This window comes from Triturus cristatus, chromosome 7 (assembly GCF_964204655.1).
Source record: "Triturus cristatus chromosome 7, aTriCri1.1, whole genome shotgun sequence".
NCBI lineage: Eukaryota > Metazoa > Chordata > Amphibia > Caudata > Salamandridae > Triturus > Triturus cristatus.
Window position 1 is genome coordinate 28,520,975 of NC_140590.1, and position 18,702 is coordinate 28,539,676.

General features: G+C 45.6%; 1 protein-coding gene across 1 annotated transcript in view; it reads left to right on the forward strand.

The window, feature by feature from the left end:
• Positions 1-18,702, forward strand: part of LOC146808728 (cell adhesion molecule CEACAM1-like) — a 140,302-nt gene that overhangs the window by 98,548 nt on the left and 23,052 nt on the right. Inside the window, exon 2 of the mRNA XM_085615539.1 lies at positions 6,673-7,023. Coding sequence (XP_085471665.1) covers positions 6,966-7,023 — 58 coding nt within the window. The 5' untranslated portion in view covers positions 6,673-6,965. The remainder of the gene's footprint in view (positions 1-6,672; positions 7,024-18,702) is intronic.

Here is an 18,702-nt window from a genome sequence, read left to right on the forward strand (position 1 = left end):
ATTAGTCCACTTTATCTCCATGAATAGTACTATTGATGGTATTTTTACTAAGGCCTCGTTATCAAAGAGCGGTCCGAAGCAAGGGTGGTTCGATAAGACCTGTATAGTCGCCCTCCATGATCTAAAGAATGCTCTAGGCACTAACCCACGTGTTAAGACGGACATACAATTTTGTAGGGCAAGATATAAAACAGCAATTAAAACCAGGAAAAGGGTATCACAGTCCGAGGCATGGGATAAGTTGAAGGAAGCAGCTGAGACCAAAAATTGCAAACTATACTGGGAAACTATTAACAGCCCGTTTCTCAATAAGGAAGATGTTCCAGAATTAACATCTTATGTGGCATGTAGCGATTGGGTCAGTCACTTTTCCAAAATCTTTAACCCAGACGGGTTACCTCTTGAGCTAATGTTACCTGAGTCTATCTCATGGCTACCCCTTCCGTTGGGAATTACTTTAGAAGAAAGCCATGAAGCAATTTCTTCAAGCAAAGGAGGTAAGGCCCCTGGCCCCGATGGGGTCCCGCTGGATTTATACAAAGATGAACCAGCACTATGGGCTCCCATCCTGACGAGGTTATTTAATTGTGCGGCAGAAACTAACCCCCCGCCCACTTGGGGTCAATCAGTCATTATTCCTCTACACAAGAAAGGTGATAAATCAGAGGCTTCCAACTATCGTCCAATTTCATTATTGGACGCCTCTGTGAAGGTGATGAGTAGGATTTTGCTTAAGAGGTTGGAAGATTGGGCAGCTGATTTTAACATTTTAACTAGAGTCCAATATGGCTTTCGGAAAGGCCTGGGCACATTGGAGCAATGCGTAAATTTGGACCTTTTAATTAATAAATATACTGTGGCTAAAAATGGCAATCTTTTTTTATGTTTTGCTGATTTGAGCAGTGCATTTGATTTGGTTAACCACACTATTCTTTGGGAGGTTTTGCTAGATGCAGGGGCTCCGAGGGAAATAGTCCACTTTTTAGCTAGACTTTACGAAAAACTTTCCTGCAAAGTCCGCTATGGCACCCATGGCGAATGTACCCCGTTTTTCAAAGTGTCTCGGGGCATACGCCAGGGATGCGTTTTGGCCCCGTTGCTATTTTCCCTTTTTATTAACGACGTCGACCGTTCACTGGTTGACATCCCAGCAGATGCCCCCTTGATTGGTGGTAAACCTGTTCCGCTGTTACTTTACGCGGACGACGCTGTTCTCATATCCCGTACACAGTTGGGCCTTCAGCGCCTAATTGACAATTTTATTCATTTTATTCAAGTTAGGCGGCTACGCGTGAATAAAACTAAGACGTATGTTATGTCATGCGGTCGGGCAGCTAAGCAGGTAAAGCATACCTTTTTTCTGGATAAGGAAAAGTTGACTCCTGTCAAGTCCTTTTGTTATCTAGGAATTACATTTAATAATATCGGGTCTTGGACCTCGGAATTTGATTCCATAAGATTAAAAATGCTGCGATCTACCGGCAGTATTTTTCGTTTTGCCTCCAAACTTGGCTCACGTAGCATTTTAGACATGATGAACATATACAATGTTCGTTGTGTCTCCTCTGCACTGTATGGGGCAGGTGTATGGGGCCATAGTGTGGGTACATCTCTGCAGAAGGAGGAAAACAAGTTTTTAAGAAGGTTGTTATGTGTTCCCCCTTCTGCTTCCACTCTGCTGATTCACGAAGAAGTTGGGATCGAGTTTATCTCTGATTTAGCAGCAGTCCGGCCACTTTTATTGTGGCGTTCTATTTGGGCTAAACCAGAGACTCGATTCACTCAGGATATTATTCTTGATTGTATAGGCCTGGACCACTCCTCACGCATACAGTGGCTGAGATACATCCACCGCTGGTATCTTCTTCTTTTCAATATAGATGCACTCCGCGAGCCAGAGGAGGTTGTTTCTATTTCAAAGAAAGAAATCAAGACAGCGTTTTTAAACTTTCGAAAGGCAGAGCGAGATAAAATTTCTGGCAACCTTGTCACCGTGAAATTTTATAAAGATCTAAATTTAACTTCGGGGTTCCAACCCTATCTTGCGTATGTGACCCGTCCTTCCCATCAGTATGTTTTAACACGCGTTAGACTGGGTATTGCTCACCATCTGGTTGCATTTCCAAACACAAGAACCAGTTCAGATATACCCTGTCCGTGCGATAGTATTTCCCGACAGAATAGTCGCCACTTTTTACTTTTTTGTAAATTTTATCATTCTCTTAGGGTAAAATACCTTAAGCCAATTTTTATTAAATATAATACTCGTACTACAGAAACAGCACTGATACTTTTATTCTCATTAGAGAACGAAGAGATTTGCTTTTTCCTGGCTACTTTTATCTTGAAATGTACAGCTGCCAGGGAAAGTATTGTACTATAAGATTTTTATACTTACCTGTCTGTACTTATGTTATACAGCTGCCAGGCATTGTATTATGTTGCTATTACTGTTTACATTTTTGCTTGTATATATAAGTTTTAAGTTTTATACCTTCTTTGTAATTAGGGTATTATTTTTGTTTTTGACCACAGTATTTTATGACTATTTATAAACTTTGATGTACAGCTGCTAGGATAGGCCCATTGAGGAATTCCCACTGTTTACCTGTTTGTTTACTCATTTACGCTTTCCTTTCATAACAGCATGTTGACCCAAACTGGCATGATTACCTAACTGTTGCACTTTAGCCTTTTTGTACAATGTCTCTTTACTGTTTCTTATAAGTGGCCATATGGTGATTTTTCACATTTTTAATCATGTATTCTTTTGCTTGTATGATTTGAATGTACAAATCGAATAAAAGCTTTAAATTGAAATTGTGTTAGGTGTCTGGGAAATGTTGTGGTGTGCTGCTCATGGGGTGGACACTGGTATCTGTGTGCCATCACAAGGTCTCTGAAAATAATCTTTGGTCATGTAATCTCTTACTGTATGGTGACATTGTCCCAAGGTGTGTTCCTTCCTGTGTGGCACCTGACATCTTCCCAGCAGGGTGTTTCCCAATTTTTGTGCTGACCTGTGTCTACATTTCCTTGGTGTGTGACGGATCCCTTCAACTTTGGCCATGCATGCTCAGCAATGTCTCCACCTGCATCGTTTGTGGCATCCTTGGTGGTCACTGTACTTGTGTATGGAGTATATTGACATGACTTCATGTGGACATTTTCCCTTTTACGCACTATGCATGTGTGTACTCCCAGACTCGCACACATGTGTTACGTGTTCTGCAGGGTCTTTGGGCACCTGACTAACAATTGTGGGCATTGTATCTGTGGGTACTCCACCCTTTTCCTTCCATGGGAGGCAACAACTTGTTGGCTGCCCCAGCACCTGTACATTCATATCAGTCCTGGAATGTGCGTGACAGTGTGTGTTCCCTTTGGATCTCTTAGTTTAGTAGGGTGGAACATGAGTATACAGTCTTGTTGCATGATCTCAGTGTGTGTATTGTGCTGCCAGCGGCAGGGGTGGGTATGCATGTGTAATTTGTCATCACACCCACATGTGGTGTGTCATGGAGTGGGGGATGGACATCCACCCTCATGGGAGTGGGACACTGCTGTCAGTGATGTGTTGTCATGGCACTCTCAATATAGTCGCACATTGTGGATGCCTTCATGCACCCATGGAGTTTTGCTCATTGTAGGATGGTGTACACACCACCATGTCTCTGTCCACTGCTGGGAGGCCTCTGCACCCACCCCTCCTATGTCTGGGCACTGCTGGGAGTGATAGGCACACACCCCTCCTATGTCTGGGCACTGCTGGGAGGCCTCTGCACCCACCCCTCCTATGTCTGGGCACTGCTGAGAGTGGTAGGCACCCTCCCCTCCTATGTCTGGGCACTGCAGGGAGTGATAGGCACACACCCCTCCTATGTCTGGGCACTGCTGGGAGGCCTCTGCACCCACCCCTCCTATGTCTGTGCACTGCTGGGAGTGATAGGCACACACCCGTCCTATGTCTGGGCACTGCTGGGAGTGATAGGCACACACCTCTCCTATGTCTGGGCACTGCTGGGAGTGACAGGCACATGCCCCTATGTATCTGTCCACTGGCGTGGTACGACCTGTACCCACGCTCTGAAGGCCTGGGTACGGGCCGTACCCCCAATGTTGGGGTGCCGTAGGGGTACGGCCCGTACCCAAGCCTCTAGAACGTGGGTACGGGTCGTCCCACCATTGTTGGGGTGCCGTAGGGGTACGGCCCGTACCCAGGCCTTCAGAGCGTGGGTACGGGTCGCACCACGCCTACCCGTACGTCACCCCAACAATGGCGGTACGGCCCGTACCCACGTTCCAAAGGCCTGGGTACGGGCCGTACCCCTACGGCACCCCAACATTGGGGGTACGGCCCGTACCCAGGCCTTCAGAGTGTGGGTACGAGTCATACCCTTTGGAACGTGGGTACGGGCCGTACCGCCATTGTTGGGGTGACGTAGGGGTAGGCGTGGTACGACCCATACCAACGCTCTTAAGGCGTGGGTACGGTGCATACCACAATTGTTGGACACGCCCCCACCCCCGAAGTGACCAGGCCCTGGGGGTCAGGTATGTACAGGGCATGTATAATTTTTAACTTGGGTGGGGGTTATGTTTCCTGCCCCTGCCCCCCCCTTTGCCCCTGGGTGTTGTTCTGACCTTCTGCGGCGTCTGCGTCGGTTCCTGTGCACCAGGTCGTATGCTATGAGGGCCGGGATGACACGTAGGTTGGGGTCCATGGCTGTCCATCGCGTACAGGTGCTCCTTCAGCACGTCGTCCTGATTTCCCGGCAGTTTTTGGCTGCCGTAAAATATTATCCGTGCGGAGTGACGTGGGCACGGATCGTACTTGCTGGTTCGTGAAACGCTGCCTGACTCCGTCCGGACGTCACGTACGCGGTGTCCCGGATCGGAATTGTGGGTATTTTTTTGTCGGTCGGTGGTTTTTACGAATCGTACGTAAATTGGATTTCAGGACGAATCGTACTTGCGGGTTTGTAAGGTGTTTTTCCCGGGTACGAGTCGGACGGAGAAAACACTCCGTCCGACGGTTCGTACCCGGGTTTTGACGGATCGGAATCGACACCTGAGTGTGGAAAGCTGTGGATTGGCATTAACAGCTCATAGGGTGGGTTACTTGCCAAGACATAACGCTTAGCTACTAAGGCCTAGACTTACCAAGGGGTGAGTATATCACTGTACTTTTGTGCACTGTGCCTGCTGGTCTTTTAAATGGTAAGACTATTGATGCAAGGAGTACCACTCAAAACATGAGTAAATAACCCCAGAAGGTAAGTAAACTGCGGAGTCACAGAATCACAGCTTTCTCATTTGTTTAAATTGTGTGACATTGTGCAAGTTTGACAGTGGGAAAATGTAAGTGTGCCATGAAATACTTCAATTAGCAATGTGAGCTATGTAAGGAAATATATTCAAGCACTGTAAGGTACTACTAGCCTTGCTCAGACATCTCAAATTTCCATTTAAAAATTCAATTAATTAATTTAGTACTGTGCTTTATGGTACTGCCAACTTTGTTATTACGCATTAAACATGCAAGGAAAATCAGTGCTGGGTGAACTTCTCACTCCTGATATTGGAGGAACTACTCACTCTTGATATCGGAAAAGCAACTCACTCCTGATATCGGAAGAGCTAATCACTCCAGATATCAGAGAAACTGCTCACTCATGATATCAGATGAGCTACTCCTGATATCGGACAGTTTGCGAGCTCTGATCGTCCATCTGCCAGTGATGGCGAGATTATCTATGTACCTCACAGTGACCTCCATTTGACCCCTAGTGTCAACTCTATGAGAAGAGCTTGCAATTAAGCCTGGGCGGTGAACTCCGCTAGGCTCGCGCAGTTTTCCACACTCCGCGTATGCAGAAGCCGCGGAGTTCTGAAACACTCCACTCCGTGGAGCGGACTTTTTTACCTCTCTCGCGTTCGTCAGCGTCAAGTTGGCGAGCACGAGTGTGGAAAATCCACCTCCCAGAGAGCATTTTCCTCGTTCGCGATTGTTAACGTCAAGTTGGTGAGCGCGAGTGTAGAAAAACAACCTCCAGGTGAGATTTCTCAACTCGGACGGTGGATTACTCATTGCGAGTGATCGTGTATACTCATGACCACTTGTGTTGAGAAACCGTCCATTCGCATTGAGAAAGCTGCCGCTCTAGTAGAAATCTACTTGAGCGGTTGAAAGGAACCAGCGCCCCCTTCGACTGTGCATGGTTTATCTAATGCACTCTGCCGCTTGCAGAGCTCCGCGTAGCATGGCAGAGGTTTTTTTTCACTTCGCGGGTAGGGAACTCCGCAAACTCCACCCAGGCTTACTTACAATTAGGAAAGGTTGCTCAATTCAGGTCTTTTCCTTGACATGCTCTAGACTCCGTGAAAGGAGGTTGCATTTGAGTCGAAGTTCACATGGTTCAGTCTCCTGACTAAGAGGTACTTAATTCTTTACTACTACTTAACTACTAAATTCTCAAGGCTATCTCTATCCTTCAAAGAATTCTAGTGTCTCCTACTCCCATGGCGACTCACTCCTACTATTTTTGTGCTCCCTCACACACAAAACATGGGGTTCTTTCCCATTGCTAGAAAGGCAAGTCTAATGTCTGCAGTTGAGTAATTTTACAAAACTATGTTTTTAAACCCAGTGGCAACTATTATTTCTTTCAGTCTGTCTCTGCGTCTGGATCCAGCCGGCCTCAACTGAGGGGGCAGGTGCAGAAGTGGTTAATGCCCGAGTGGGAGAGACGGCGACCCTCACTGCCCCAGTCACTGCGGACTTACTGACGATTGCCTGGTACAGAGGGTCAGTAGTGGCTGATCTACAGCTGATCTCCAACTACTTCGTGTCACCACCATCACAGGTCAATGGCCCCCAATACACGGGTCGGGAGACTGGTCGCTCAGACGGATCTCTTGAGATCAGAGACCTGCTGACAAACTACACCGGAAATTACACAGTGATGGTGACACCAAACGGGGCACTCTCCATAACAGCCACCAGACAGCTGAGAGTCTATGGTAAGCGCAATTATCTCTGCCCTGGAAATCAATATTTCCTCTTCCTCTGAGGGGAGATTTGCATGTAACATCTGAGCCTGGTTTATCTCTAGGGCTATCTGTAACATATGTGCTTAGGTTGAACTGTTTCATTAGATCATTGACTTGCTACCTGAACCTCTCGCATGAAGTCATCATGTACATGGCTGACATCCATTCCTTTGGAGTAAAGAACAGGGTTAACTTTCAATGCCATAAAATGCACAGCAAGTCACACAAATACTTATGCAACATCTCTTAATGTTAATTTATATGTTAATAAGGTTGTATGAGCTCAATTCTAACGAAGAAGACTCGATAAGCATTTAGTCCCAAATAAGAACTTTGAACACACTGTACCAGTAGTGTGCACCTGAGAACATGCAATTCATGTGTACAGTAATCATATATGTGTGATGCTTAAATAATACAGGCTATTGATTTATTCCTGCTTCACTTTCTCTTCTTAAGTAGGATATATGTGAATGCCTGTATTATCCCCCAGTAGGAGCCTACATCCTGGAGTGAAACAAATGCTTTGCATTTGCTGGCAGGGAATGGGAGGGTGCTGGTGGTAACAGGGATGTGGGGGATGGAAGATTAGCCATTGAGGGGGGCCATGGGGTCGTGCACTGCTGCCTTCATGCTGGGCAGAAATATTCACACTGTGCACAGGTTTGAAAATACTGAGCAGCATCTCTACAAAAACAACTTATTTTTTTTGCTAACAAGACATACTGGCTAATAAACCACACTAAATCAGTAACCGATTTACAGATTTTAAAAATAATTAAGAAAATTGGAAAATCCGGTATATTTCCCCTTTTGTTACGTTATGTTATGTGTATCTGTAAAGAGCACTATCACCCGCGAGGTGATCCTGGCACCACCCAGGTGCATGTACCTACCTTGCCTGTGGTGGGTCGGTTAGTTAAAAAGCCATGTCTTCCGCCTCTCGTGGAATTCAAGAAAGAAGAAGAAGCCCTGATGTGGAGAGGGAGATTGCTCCTCACTTTAGGAGTGATGTAAGAGGAGGCTCTGATGTGGAGAGGGAGATCGCTCCTCACTTTAGGAGTGATGTAAGAGGAGGCTCTGATGTGGAGAGGGAGATCGCTCCTCACTTTAGGAGTGATGTAAGAGGAGGCCCTGATGTGGAGGGGAGATCGCTCCTCACTTTAGGAGTGATGTAAGAGGAGGCTCTGATGTGGAGAGGGAGATCGCTCCTCACTTTAGGAGTGATGTAAGAGGAGGCTCTGATGTGGAGAGGGAGATCGCTCCTCACTTTAGGAGTGATGTAAGAGGAGGCCCTGATGTGGAGGGGAGATCGCTCCTCACTTTAGGAGTGATGTAAGAGGAGGCTCTGATGTGGAGAGGGAGATTGCTCCTCACTTTAGGAGTGATGTAAGAGGAGGCCCTGATGTGGAGAGGGAGATCGCTCCTCACTTTAGGAGTGATGTAAGAGGAGGCTCTGATGTGGAGAGGGAGATCGCTCCTCACTTTAGGAGTGATGTAAGAGGAGGCTCTGATGTGGAGAGGGAGATCGCTCCTCACTTTAGGAGTGATGTAAGAGGAGGCTCTGATGTGGAGAGGGAGATCGCTCCTCACTTTAGGAGTGATGTAAGAGGAGGCCCTGATGTGGAGAGGGAGATCGCTCCTCACTTTAGGAGTGATGTAAGAGGAGGCTCTGATGTGGAGAGGGAGATCGCTCCTCACTTTAGGAGTGATGTAAGAGGAGGCTCTGATGTGGAGAGGGAGATCGCTCCTCACTTTAGGAGTGATGTAAGAGGAGGCCCTGATGTGGAGGGGAGATCGCTCCTCACTTTAGGAGTGATGTAAGAGGAGGCTCTGATGTGGAGAGGGAGATCGCTCCTCACTTTAGGAGTGATGTATTAGGAGGCCCTGATGTGGAGAGGGAGATCGCTCCTCACTTTAGGAGTGATGTAAGAGGAGGCTCTGATGTGGAGGGGATATCGCTCCTCACTTTAGGAGTGATGTAAGAGGAGGCTCTGATGTGGAGAGGGAGATCGCTCCTCACTTTAGGAGTGATGTAAGAGGAGGCTCTGATGTGGAGAGGGAGATCGCTCCTCACTTTAGGAGTGATGTAAGAGGAGGCTCTGATGTGGAGAGGGAGATCGCTCCTCACTTTAGGAGTGATGTAAGAGGAGGCCCTGATGTGGAGAGGGAGATCGCTCCTCACTTTAGGAGTGATGTAAGAGGAGGCTCTGATGTGGAGAGGGAGATCGCTCCTCACTTTAGGAGTGATGTAAGAGGAGGCTCTGATGTGGAGGGGAGATCGCTCCTCACTTTAGGAGTGATGTAAGAGGAGGCTCTGATGTGGAGAGGGAGATCGCTCCTCACTTTAGGAGTGATGTAAGAGGAGGCCCTGATGTGGAGAGGGAGATCGCTCCTCACTTTAGGAGTGATGTAAGAGGAGGCTCTGATGTGGAGAGGGAGATCGCTCCTCACTTTAGGAGTGATGTAAGAGGAGGCTCTGATGTGGAGAGGGAGATCGCTCCTCACTTTAGGAGTGATGTAAGAGGAGGCCCTGATGTGGAGGGGAGATCGCTCCTCACTTTAGGAGTGATGTAAGAGGAGGCTCTGATGTGGAGAGGGAGATCGCTCCTCACTTTAGGAGTGATATAAGAGGAGGCCCTGATGTGGAGAGGGAGATCGCTCCTCACTTTAGGAGTGATGTAAGAGGAGGCTCTGATGAGGAGGGGAGATCGCTCCTCACTTTAGGAGTGATGTAAGAGGAGGCTCTGATGTGGAGAGGGAGATCGCTCCTCACTTTAGGAGTGATGTAAGAGGAGGCTCTGATGTGGAGGGGAGATCGCTCCTCACTTTAGGAGTGATGTAAGAGGAGGCTCTGATGTGGAGGGGAGATCGCTCCTCACTTTAGGAGTGATGTAAGAGGAGGCTCTGATGTGGAGAGGGAGATCGCTCCTCACTTTAGGAGTGATGTAAGAGGAGGCCCTGATGTGGAGGGGAGATCGCTCCTCACTTTAGGAGTGATGTAAGAGGAGGCTCTGATGTGGAGAGGGTGATCGCTCCTCACTTTAGGAGTGATGTAAGAGGAGGCTCTGATGTGGAGAGGGAGATCGCTCCTCACTTTAGGAGTGATGTAAGAGGAGGCTCTGATGTGGAGAGGGAGATCGCTCCTCACTTTAGGAGTGATGTAAGAGGAGGCTCTGATGTGGAGAGGGAGATCGCTCCTCACTTTAGGAGTGATGTAAGAGGAGGCTCTGATGTGGAGAGGGAGATCGCTCCTCACTTTAGTAGTGATGTAAGAGGAGGCCCTGATGTGGAGGGGAGATCGCTCCTCACTTTAGGAGTTATGTAAGAGGAGGCTCTGATGTGGAGAGGGAGATCGCTCCTCACTTTAGGAGTGATGTAAGAGGAGGCTCTGATGTGGAGGGGAGATCGCTCCTCACTTTAGGAGTGATGTAAGAGGAGGCTCTGATGTGGAGAGGGAGATCGCTCCTCACTTTAGGAGTGATGTAAGAGGAGGCTCGTCCCCGTGACCTGCTTCTGTGCATGCATGGGATGGGATTGGAGCAGAGTAATTTAGGTTCCACCCTTTATCTGTCACAAATATGCAATTATGTACTCATCAGTGACATTATATTCACTGTGTTCCTTAATTTCATTACCCTATGTGAAGCATTTAAATGTATTCATGAACAGTAATTATTGTAGGGTTTAGAGATGTATGTTCAAGTGTACTAATTTCCACCTGAAACATGTAATCATGTACTCTTTTACTCACATTTATTCTTAAAGTTCTACTTGTGTATGTATAACCATGTATTCAAAGTTCAAATTTACTGCTAAGTTAACTTAGTCCGACTATGGGCCTCCATGGGAATGCATTTAGCCTTGCAGCTTATTCTTTTTTTCTTAGCAGGTGACTTGTGAATGAATGAGGGAGTTATATAGTGCATGGCTACTCCGAGGAGTGTCCTGATGCTAATCATGCTTCTCTTTAGATAGAACATAAAATATTGTTTGCATTAGATTACCGATAGTGGACCCACAATCACGTATTTACATCTAATGCACCAGTAACAGAGAGGCAAGATGGCGGCCACGCTGTTGGTCGGTTGAGCGGGCTGCTCCTCACTCCCCTCATCGTCAGTTTAGAAAGCGGTGATTCTGGCGTGGTCAATTGTTTAATTCTGAATATGCTGAATGAATTTGTGTGTTGGCGATAGCTACGGATATACGACCCCCTCTGGCTTACCTGGCTCCCGGCGCCGCCGCCGGCGTTCTAACTAGAGGCTCCAGGGGTACGGAGCACAAACCATGCCGTCGAAAACTGCGCCCCGGTCGGCGAGATCAGTGAGACCACGGGCTGCTGCTGAGCAATCCGGCACTCCGGTGAAGACGCGCATGGCTGCCAATACCGCCAACACGGCTCTGGGCAGAAAGACTCCTATTCTACCTAGCCCAACAGGAGAGTTGCAAACCTCGGAAGTCTTGGGCTCGACGGATCAGTCTTTAGGCATACATAAAGCTCAGTCTCCGCCTAAACCGGCAATACCTGCAATGTTTACGCAAATGGCGAACAGAAAGAGCCGAGGAAAGGAGTCTCCTGCCTGCACGAACTCGGCTGTGGGAGCGGATGACGTGGAGCGTAATGCCGGCGCTTTGGTGAGTGCGGAGAGGGCTAAACTGGGGGGGTCGGAAGATGCTGTAGTACCCCCAGTCCCAGAGCCGGGTTCTGATCCTCTTACCTACTGCATTATGGGAGATGAAGTTCAGTCAGCAGCAGTGTCGAAACAAGTTTTTGATACTGTAACCAATGCTGACAATGTAAGCATGGTCAATAAAGGAGGAGTAGGAAGGGTTATGGTCGAGAATCTAAGTCCTGATGAAATGCTTGGGACAGCTAAGGATACCTTAACCGTTTCTAATATGGCGATTAATCAATCACAATTGGAGTCATGTGATCCTCCTGACAAACTGTCCAGTACAGACGATTTCTTCTCCCTGTCTGACCATTCATCTGATGAGAGCCTCGTAGAAGATGGACAGGATGAATTTGGTTCAGGTATAGGCGGGGGCAAAATGATAAGTCTTTTGAGACGATTGAATTTAGGGAATCAGGAGAATCAAGAGAATTTGGAGAAGGCGAATAGTCCTATGGCTGCAGCTGAGGGAGCCGAGAGACTGAGTCCACCTGGTTCTGATGCTTCACTTTCTTGGGACTATGAGGGCTCGCCCAACACAATTGTGCATCTTTCAGAGCCCCATTTACTCTCATTGGCTGGAGATGCTGCTATGGCAACAGAGAAAGGGGAAGTAACGCTGGCTACTATTTATGATTTGATTCTGGCGTACAGGGCGGAAACCCGGGCGGAGCGTATTCGAATGCAAAACTCATCCAAAAAGATACAGAACTCAATCCGGAGGGTCGTGAAGACCTGCACTGATATGTCTAACAGAATTACAGAGGCTGAGATACGTATATCCGCCCTGGAGGATGATCTTACAAAGCAGAGAGAAGTTACCGGATCTATGAAAGCTCATCGTGACGATGTACAATGGAAATTGACCGATTTCGAAAATCGTGTAAGGCGCAACAACCTTAGGATTCTGGGGGTCCCTGAAGGCAAAGAGCGGGCTGATGTACGCAATTTTGTAGCCGAATTATTCGAGGAGGCTTTCCCGGGGCTTACGCAGTGGGATTGGCGAGTGGAAATACAACGAGCTCATCGTTTTCCAATCAGTCCGAGAAAGAAGTCAGGTGAGAGTACTTATCCTCGAGCAATTCTTATTTCGTTAAACAATTTTTTGGCTCGTGAAGCCCTTTATGATATTGCACGACCCAGCAAGAAAGGTCATGCCAAGGATTGTGATTTTTTCGTGAGGCCTGACTTCTGTCAGTCCACAGTCGACCTTCGTTGGAGAATGCGTCAGCTGATCCCACAGTTTCAGGGTAAAGGTGCTCAAGCCTTCCTACAGAACCCATCAAAATTGAAGATTGTCGACAAGGGACGGACAATGATGTTTTTCGATGAATCGTTGGCTAGGGAGTTTCTACAGACATTATAGTTTGCTACGCTTGACTGTATTGATTCTGTTTTTTTTTTTTTTTTTTTTTTTTTGGCCATCAGAGAATCACGAGGCTAAGTCCGTTTGAGCAATGGAAAGAAAAGTAATCTTGTAGACTTAACTTTGTTGAGAGAGTGAAGATGAGGGGAGTGGGAGGTGTGGGTGCCCGACTCTACATCGCAAGGGATCTAGATCCCAATGCCTCATGGGGTTGGTAAGTTGTTGGGGTGGGGGAGGGGTTGGGTTCAGGGATGGGGTTGGGGGTTTTAGGGGTGGTCGCACGGGGTGGGGGATTGTCGGGGTAGTAGGGTAGGGTTGGTGTTAAAAAATTCAGCAGTGGAGAAGTACTTTCTGCATAGGTTTGGAGGGAGTTTAGTAACTTTTTCTTTTGGCAATTGTCCGATATTAGTAACTACGAGTGCTAATCAGAAAAGAGATGCTGCATGTAAGCGTGTAAGCGGGGAGAGCATTTGGGGAAAAGAAGTGATTCTCCCGAGAAAGTTTATAGTAATATAAATGACCAAATTCACAGTCTGCTCTCTCAACATATGTGGCTTAAATGACTCTAATAAGAGAAGGGTTTTGGCTAGGATAGTGCAGGTCCTGTCTTGGGATGTTGTGTGTTTACAAGAGACGCACATTGCATGGGCGAACAGAGGCTGGCTAAAGGGCTTGGGTATGGATCTGGTAGTTTGTTCTCGTCAGTCAGTTAATTTAAGGGGGGTTGCTATTTTATCTAAGAAAGGGGCATTAACGGTTAGGAAACATAGGGAGGATAAATGGGGGCGTTGGGCATTTGTCGAAGTTATCGTTAATAGTAAAAAGCTAACAATATGCACAGTCTATGGTCCAAACCTAGATGAATCTGAATTTTTTGATAAAATAAATTTAGAAATGTCTACTTGGGCGCAACCGTTCATAATTTGTGGGGACTTGAATATTCATTTAAATGCGGGGTTTGATGTCAAAGGTAATCAGTCCTACTATGGAAGGAAGCCTAGAGTATTTAGAAGTTTGCGTAGTTTAGATCAAGGCTTAGCTGATGTATGGACGGAATTTAATGCCAATCAGCCAGGATATACGTTTTTCTCAGTCCCCCATAAAAAATTGGTACGTTTGGACTACTTTTTTGTTTCCTATTCCCTGCTTGAAAATGCAAGGATTTCTATTCTGCCTAGGTTTATTACGGACCATAATCCTATAGTTTTGACCATTGAGCTTGATACAACCACCCCACGAAATTCTGAGTGGACTTTTGACAGGAAAATTTTGTTAGATTTGGAGTATTGTAGACATATTAAGGATTGGATATCAAGTTTTTTTGAGATAGATAGGAACTCTGCCCCTGCAGAAAATGTATGAGATTCATTTAAGGCGGGACTTAGGGGCGAGACTCTTAGTTATGCTGCCCATAAGCGAAAAAATATTAAGGTACTGTTAGATAATCGTATTAGGGATTTAAGTAACTCCGAACGTGAGTTGGATAAGAATATTAAAGAAGGAGTAGACCTGACTGAGACATTGAGAAAGTTAGCTATTAATAGATCAGTTATATACCAACAGTTTGCTGAAGAGGTGGCTGCTAAGTTCCAGCTGTATAAAAGAGAATGCTATGAGTATGGTGAGCAGTCCGGCAAGATCTTAGCCAATCGACTCCGACAAAGAGAGGTACAGAATAAAATTCTCAAGGTTAGAGATACGCAGGGTGTAATTCAGGTGACATCGCTAGGCGTGAGGAAAGCTTTTCATACATTTTATGAGAATTTGTACCAGTATGAGGCATCTGAAAAGGCGGAGAGTTATTTAGCTGGGATTGACTCCTCCTCTCTGACAGAAGAATTGAGACATATTTTGGTCGAGCCGATAACGCTAGAAGAAGTCGAGGCCACTATCTTCTCGCTTCCGTGTGGCAAGGCTATGGGCCCGGATAGAATACCTTTGGAATTCTATAGGAGGTTCTGGGCGGAGCTGGGGTTAGAATTGCTGACGCTGCTGCAAAATGACTTTAATGGCTCCCCGCCGGACTCTTGGTCCAAAACGATCATTATGGTATTCAAAAAAAAGGGGAAGGATGGGCTGCACTTAGGATCATATCGACCTATATCTTTAATAAATGCAGATTGCAAAATTTATTCAAAACTTCTCGCTAGGAGAATGTCGAAAGTCATAATCTCAATTGTCTCACCACGCCAGCATGGCTTTATTGCCGGACGGGGCACTATAGATCATATTAGCCGGGTTATATCTCTTCTAGATTGGGCACAGGCGACTGGGTCGCGGGCTGGGGTGGCCCAGTTGGATGCCGAAAAGGCATTCGACAGGGTCTCCTGGGCCTACTTGTGGTCTGTGCTTGAATGGAAGGGATTTCCCCTCGATTTTGTCAAAGCTATAAAGACTATGTATAAAAATCCGACCGGCGTTGTAAGGGTCTCAGGGGTACAATCAGAGGAGTTCAAAGTGCTGAGGGGCACACGACAAGGATGCCCTTGCTCGCCTGTGCTTTTTGCTCTCTATATAGAACCTCTGATTCATAAACTGGAACATGATATACTAATTGCTCCCGTTAAACCTCAGCTGCACGAGGTGAAAGTTTTAGCCTATGCTGATGATATAGCAGTTCTGACTAGTGACGTTGCCCGAGCGCTAGATAGAATTGAGATCCTGACGAATGACTTTGCAAGGTATTCAGGCTATAAGCTAAACTTAGCCAAGACCCAAATCTTGCACTCTGAAAAGGGACGCCCAGTAGATCCTAAAATAGTTGATGAGGCTGTTTATTTGGGCATCAGAATCTCGGCGAAAGTTGAGGATATTCCAGTTCTGAATGCTGACCCCATGATATCAGACTCCGATAAGATCTTGGAGAGACTGGACCATCTGCATTTATCACTTTACGGAAGAAGCAATGTTATTAAAATGTTGATCTTCCCAAAGTTTCTTTATATATTTCGGGCGATCCCGTTACTTTTTCCCAACTCTCTGTTTCTGAGGATAGAAAGACTTTGGTCTCGGTTTTTATGGAGCTATAAAAGGGCTAGAAAGGCCTTGAAGTGGCTTTACATGCCCGTTAGTCAAGGGGGGTGGGCTATCCCTAATTTTCGTTTATACTATTATATAGCAATGTTAAAACATTGTCGAATTTTGATCTATGGAGAAAGGGCAAGTCTTGATTCGGCTGTTTTTCCCTCCATATTTGAATTGGTTTTGGGCCCCGAAGCAAGGCATTTATTAGTTAGGGTTATTGAGCCCAGTTATTACAAAAAAACTAGATTTAAAGTTGTGGCAGGAACTTTTTTTGTATGGAAAAAGATATGTCTATTGTGTAAGATAAATAAAGTTAATGGTTATACGCCGATTGGTCTGCCCGGGGCTATATCTTCTGTTCTTATGGACTCCGTGGCTCGGAAGTGGCGGGCGGCAGGTATCTGGACTTTGGGGGACATAAGTGAACACGGCTAAATAATGCCATATGCTCTAGTGAGAGAGAAATTTGATTTGGAAAAGGGGGATTTTTTAAAATATTTACAGTTGCGTAGTTATGTAGATAAAGCCATCACAGAGGGTACATGCTCACTCGAGGGAATTCATATACTCAAGGTTTTAATACGCAAGGTGAAACTGTCACAAATATATAAAGAAGTTATTCATGGCCAGCTTGATGATCTCCAAAGTCAGGAATTAAAATGGGAAGGAAAGCTTGGGATTCAGAACATAGACTTGCAGGAGTCATTAGAATTGGCAAGCACTATTTTGTTTTCTGGGAGTTTAAAGAGTCAGTGTTTTATGTCAGTTTTCGATCTCTATTACACTCCAGTAAAGCTTGCAAAATAGAAGGTTGGAAAGGGTGATAAATGTGCGCGTTGTGGTGAGAGCGCAGCGGACGCTGCACATATGTTTTTTTTGTGTTCATCATTGGCTCATTTCCTTGGTGAAGTGCAATTTTTTCTGAATTCCTCCTTAGAATTTTTCGTAGTTCTTAATCCGGGCCTAGTGTTGTTTGGTACTGAGTCTGAATCACTAATTAGCAGGTCGTCACCACAAAGGGGTTTCCTATTTTTGTGTATGGCTGTGATTCGACTCTGTATCACTACAAAGTGGTTAAGCCCGGACCCACCTTCCTTCTCTGAATGGAGATCCAGGATTCTTGCTTTATATCATATGGAAACTGCTCTTTATAAATTGAAGGGTCATAGAAGAAAGCTATTTGGAGAGCAATTATGGGCACCGATAACTGATTGGCTGTGAATAGCGACAATCTGTGTAAATTTATGAAACTATTTTAGCTTTATGTTTTAGATTTGTACTTAATTTGTGTTTTTTCTGTATTTCTGACACTGCTGAATAAAAATTAAAAAAAATTAAAAATAAATAAATAGATTACCGATAGTGAGGGCTGGAGAGAAGAACTTGGCAGTGACCGTGGAGAATTACGGTCAAAAGAGGCCTTCTGTTCATCATGTACCAGGACGGAGAGATGTTCAAGGTTGCAGATTATTTTCCAAGTTTCAGTGCAATGGCAAACCTAAAGGATGTTGCAGATGCTGCTCTCGACCAACAATTTGTTTGGTTCCTGGTAGTGTGAAAGGTGATAAGGAAGTTTCTGAATCTTCTGGTATTTTAATAGGTGTTCACACAGTTAGAAGGCAGCTTCCCTTGAGACTTGGAGAGAGACATACCTCTTTGCCTGTTTCTATTCTTGCAAGTGTGAAGCTTTAGGCTAAACACTATCATGCTGACACCTCATATGCCCCTGACATAGAAACCCTGGGTAGATGGTCCTGTAGTCGATGTGGTTTTGAATCTCAAGTCAAGATACTAGCTGGTACATGATTTGGGACCTTGAAAAGCGTCAAACTTATTGTCGGATACTTTACTCGACAAGTCCGCCAATTGATTATACAATCACTTATCATTTTGTGCATGGACTACTGTAAAATTCTTTATTTTGGCACCAAAAGATCTGTTATAAATTAGGTTTAGATTGTCCAGAATGCTGCTGACAGACTACTTTTCTCTCTCCCCAAATTTTGCTCAGTCTTGCGGCTCCTCTGTATACTCCACTGGCTGCCCATTGAGAAGTGTAAACAATTCAAAGCCCTGTGCATTTCCCACAGGATTCTCAAGAAGCAAGGAGCCCTTAGCTTAGCTGCCTTCGTGCAACCAAATCTGCCTACCAGAGGTCTGCGCTCTGCAGACCTGAACCTGGCCCTGGTGCCTCATATTAAAAGAACCATAATGGGAGGACACTCTTTTCGATCTCTGGCTCCGGCTTTATGGAATACTCTGCCGCCTCAGGTATTAAAGATTCAAAATCATTTGAACTTCCTAAAGCAGCTAAAGAACAGGCTGTTTTCACTTTAGGCTTCTCTTCGTCTTCATATGTGGCACTTTGAAGCATCTTATGATGTTTTTGTCGTGCTAGTAATTGGCACTGGGAAGTTGTTTCAGAGAAGCTATGAGCTTTTTAAATATTCTCAACAAAGCATAACATAATGCATTTATGCAGCAAGACAAACAGTAATAAAGTGAAAATATGCACACAAAAAATCCATCACAAATTTAGAAAAATAGAGTAAAAGTAAATAATTTTTTTGAGATCAAAACATC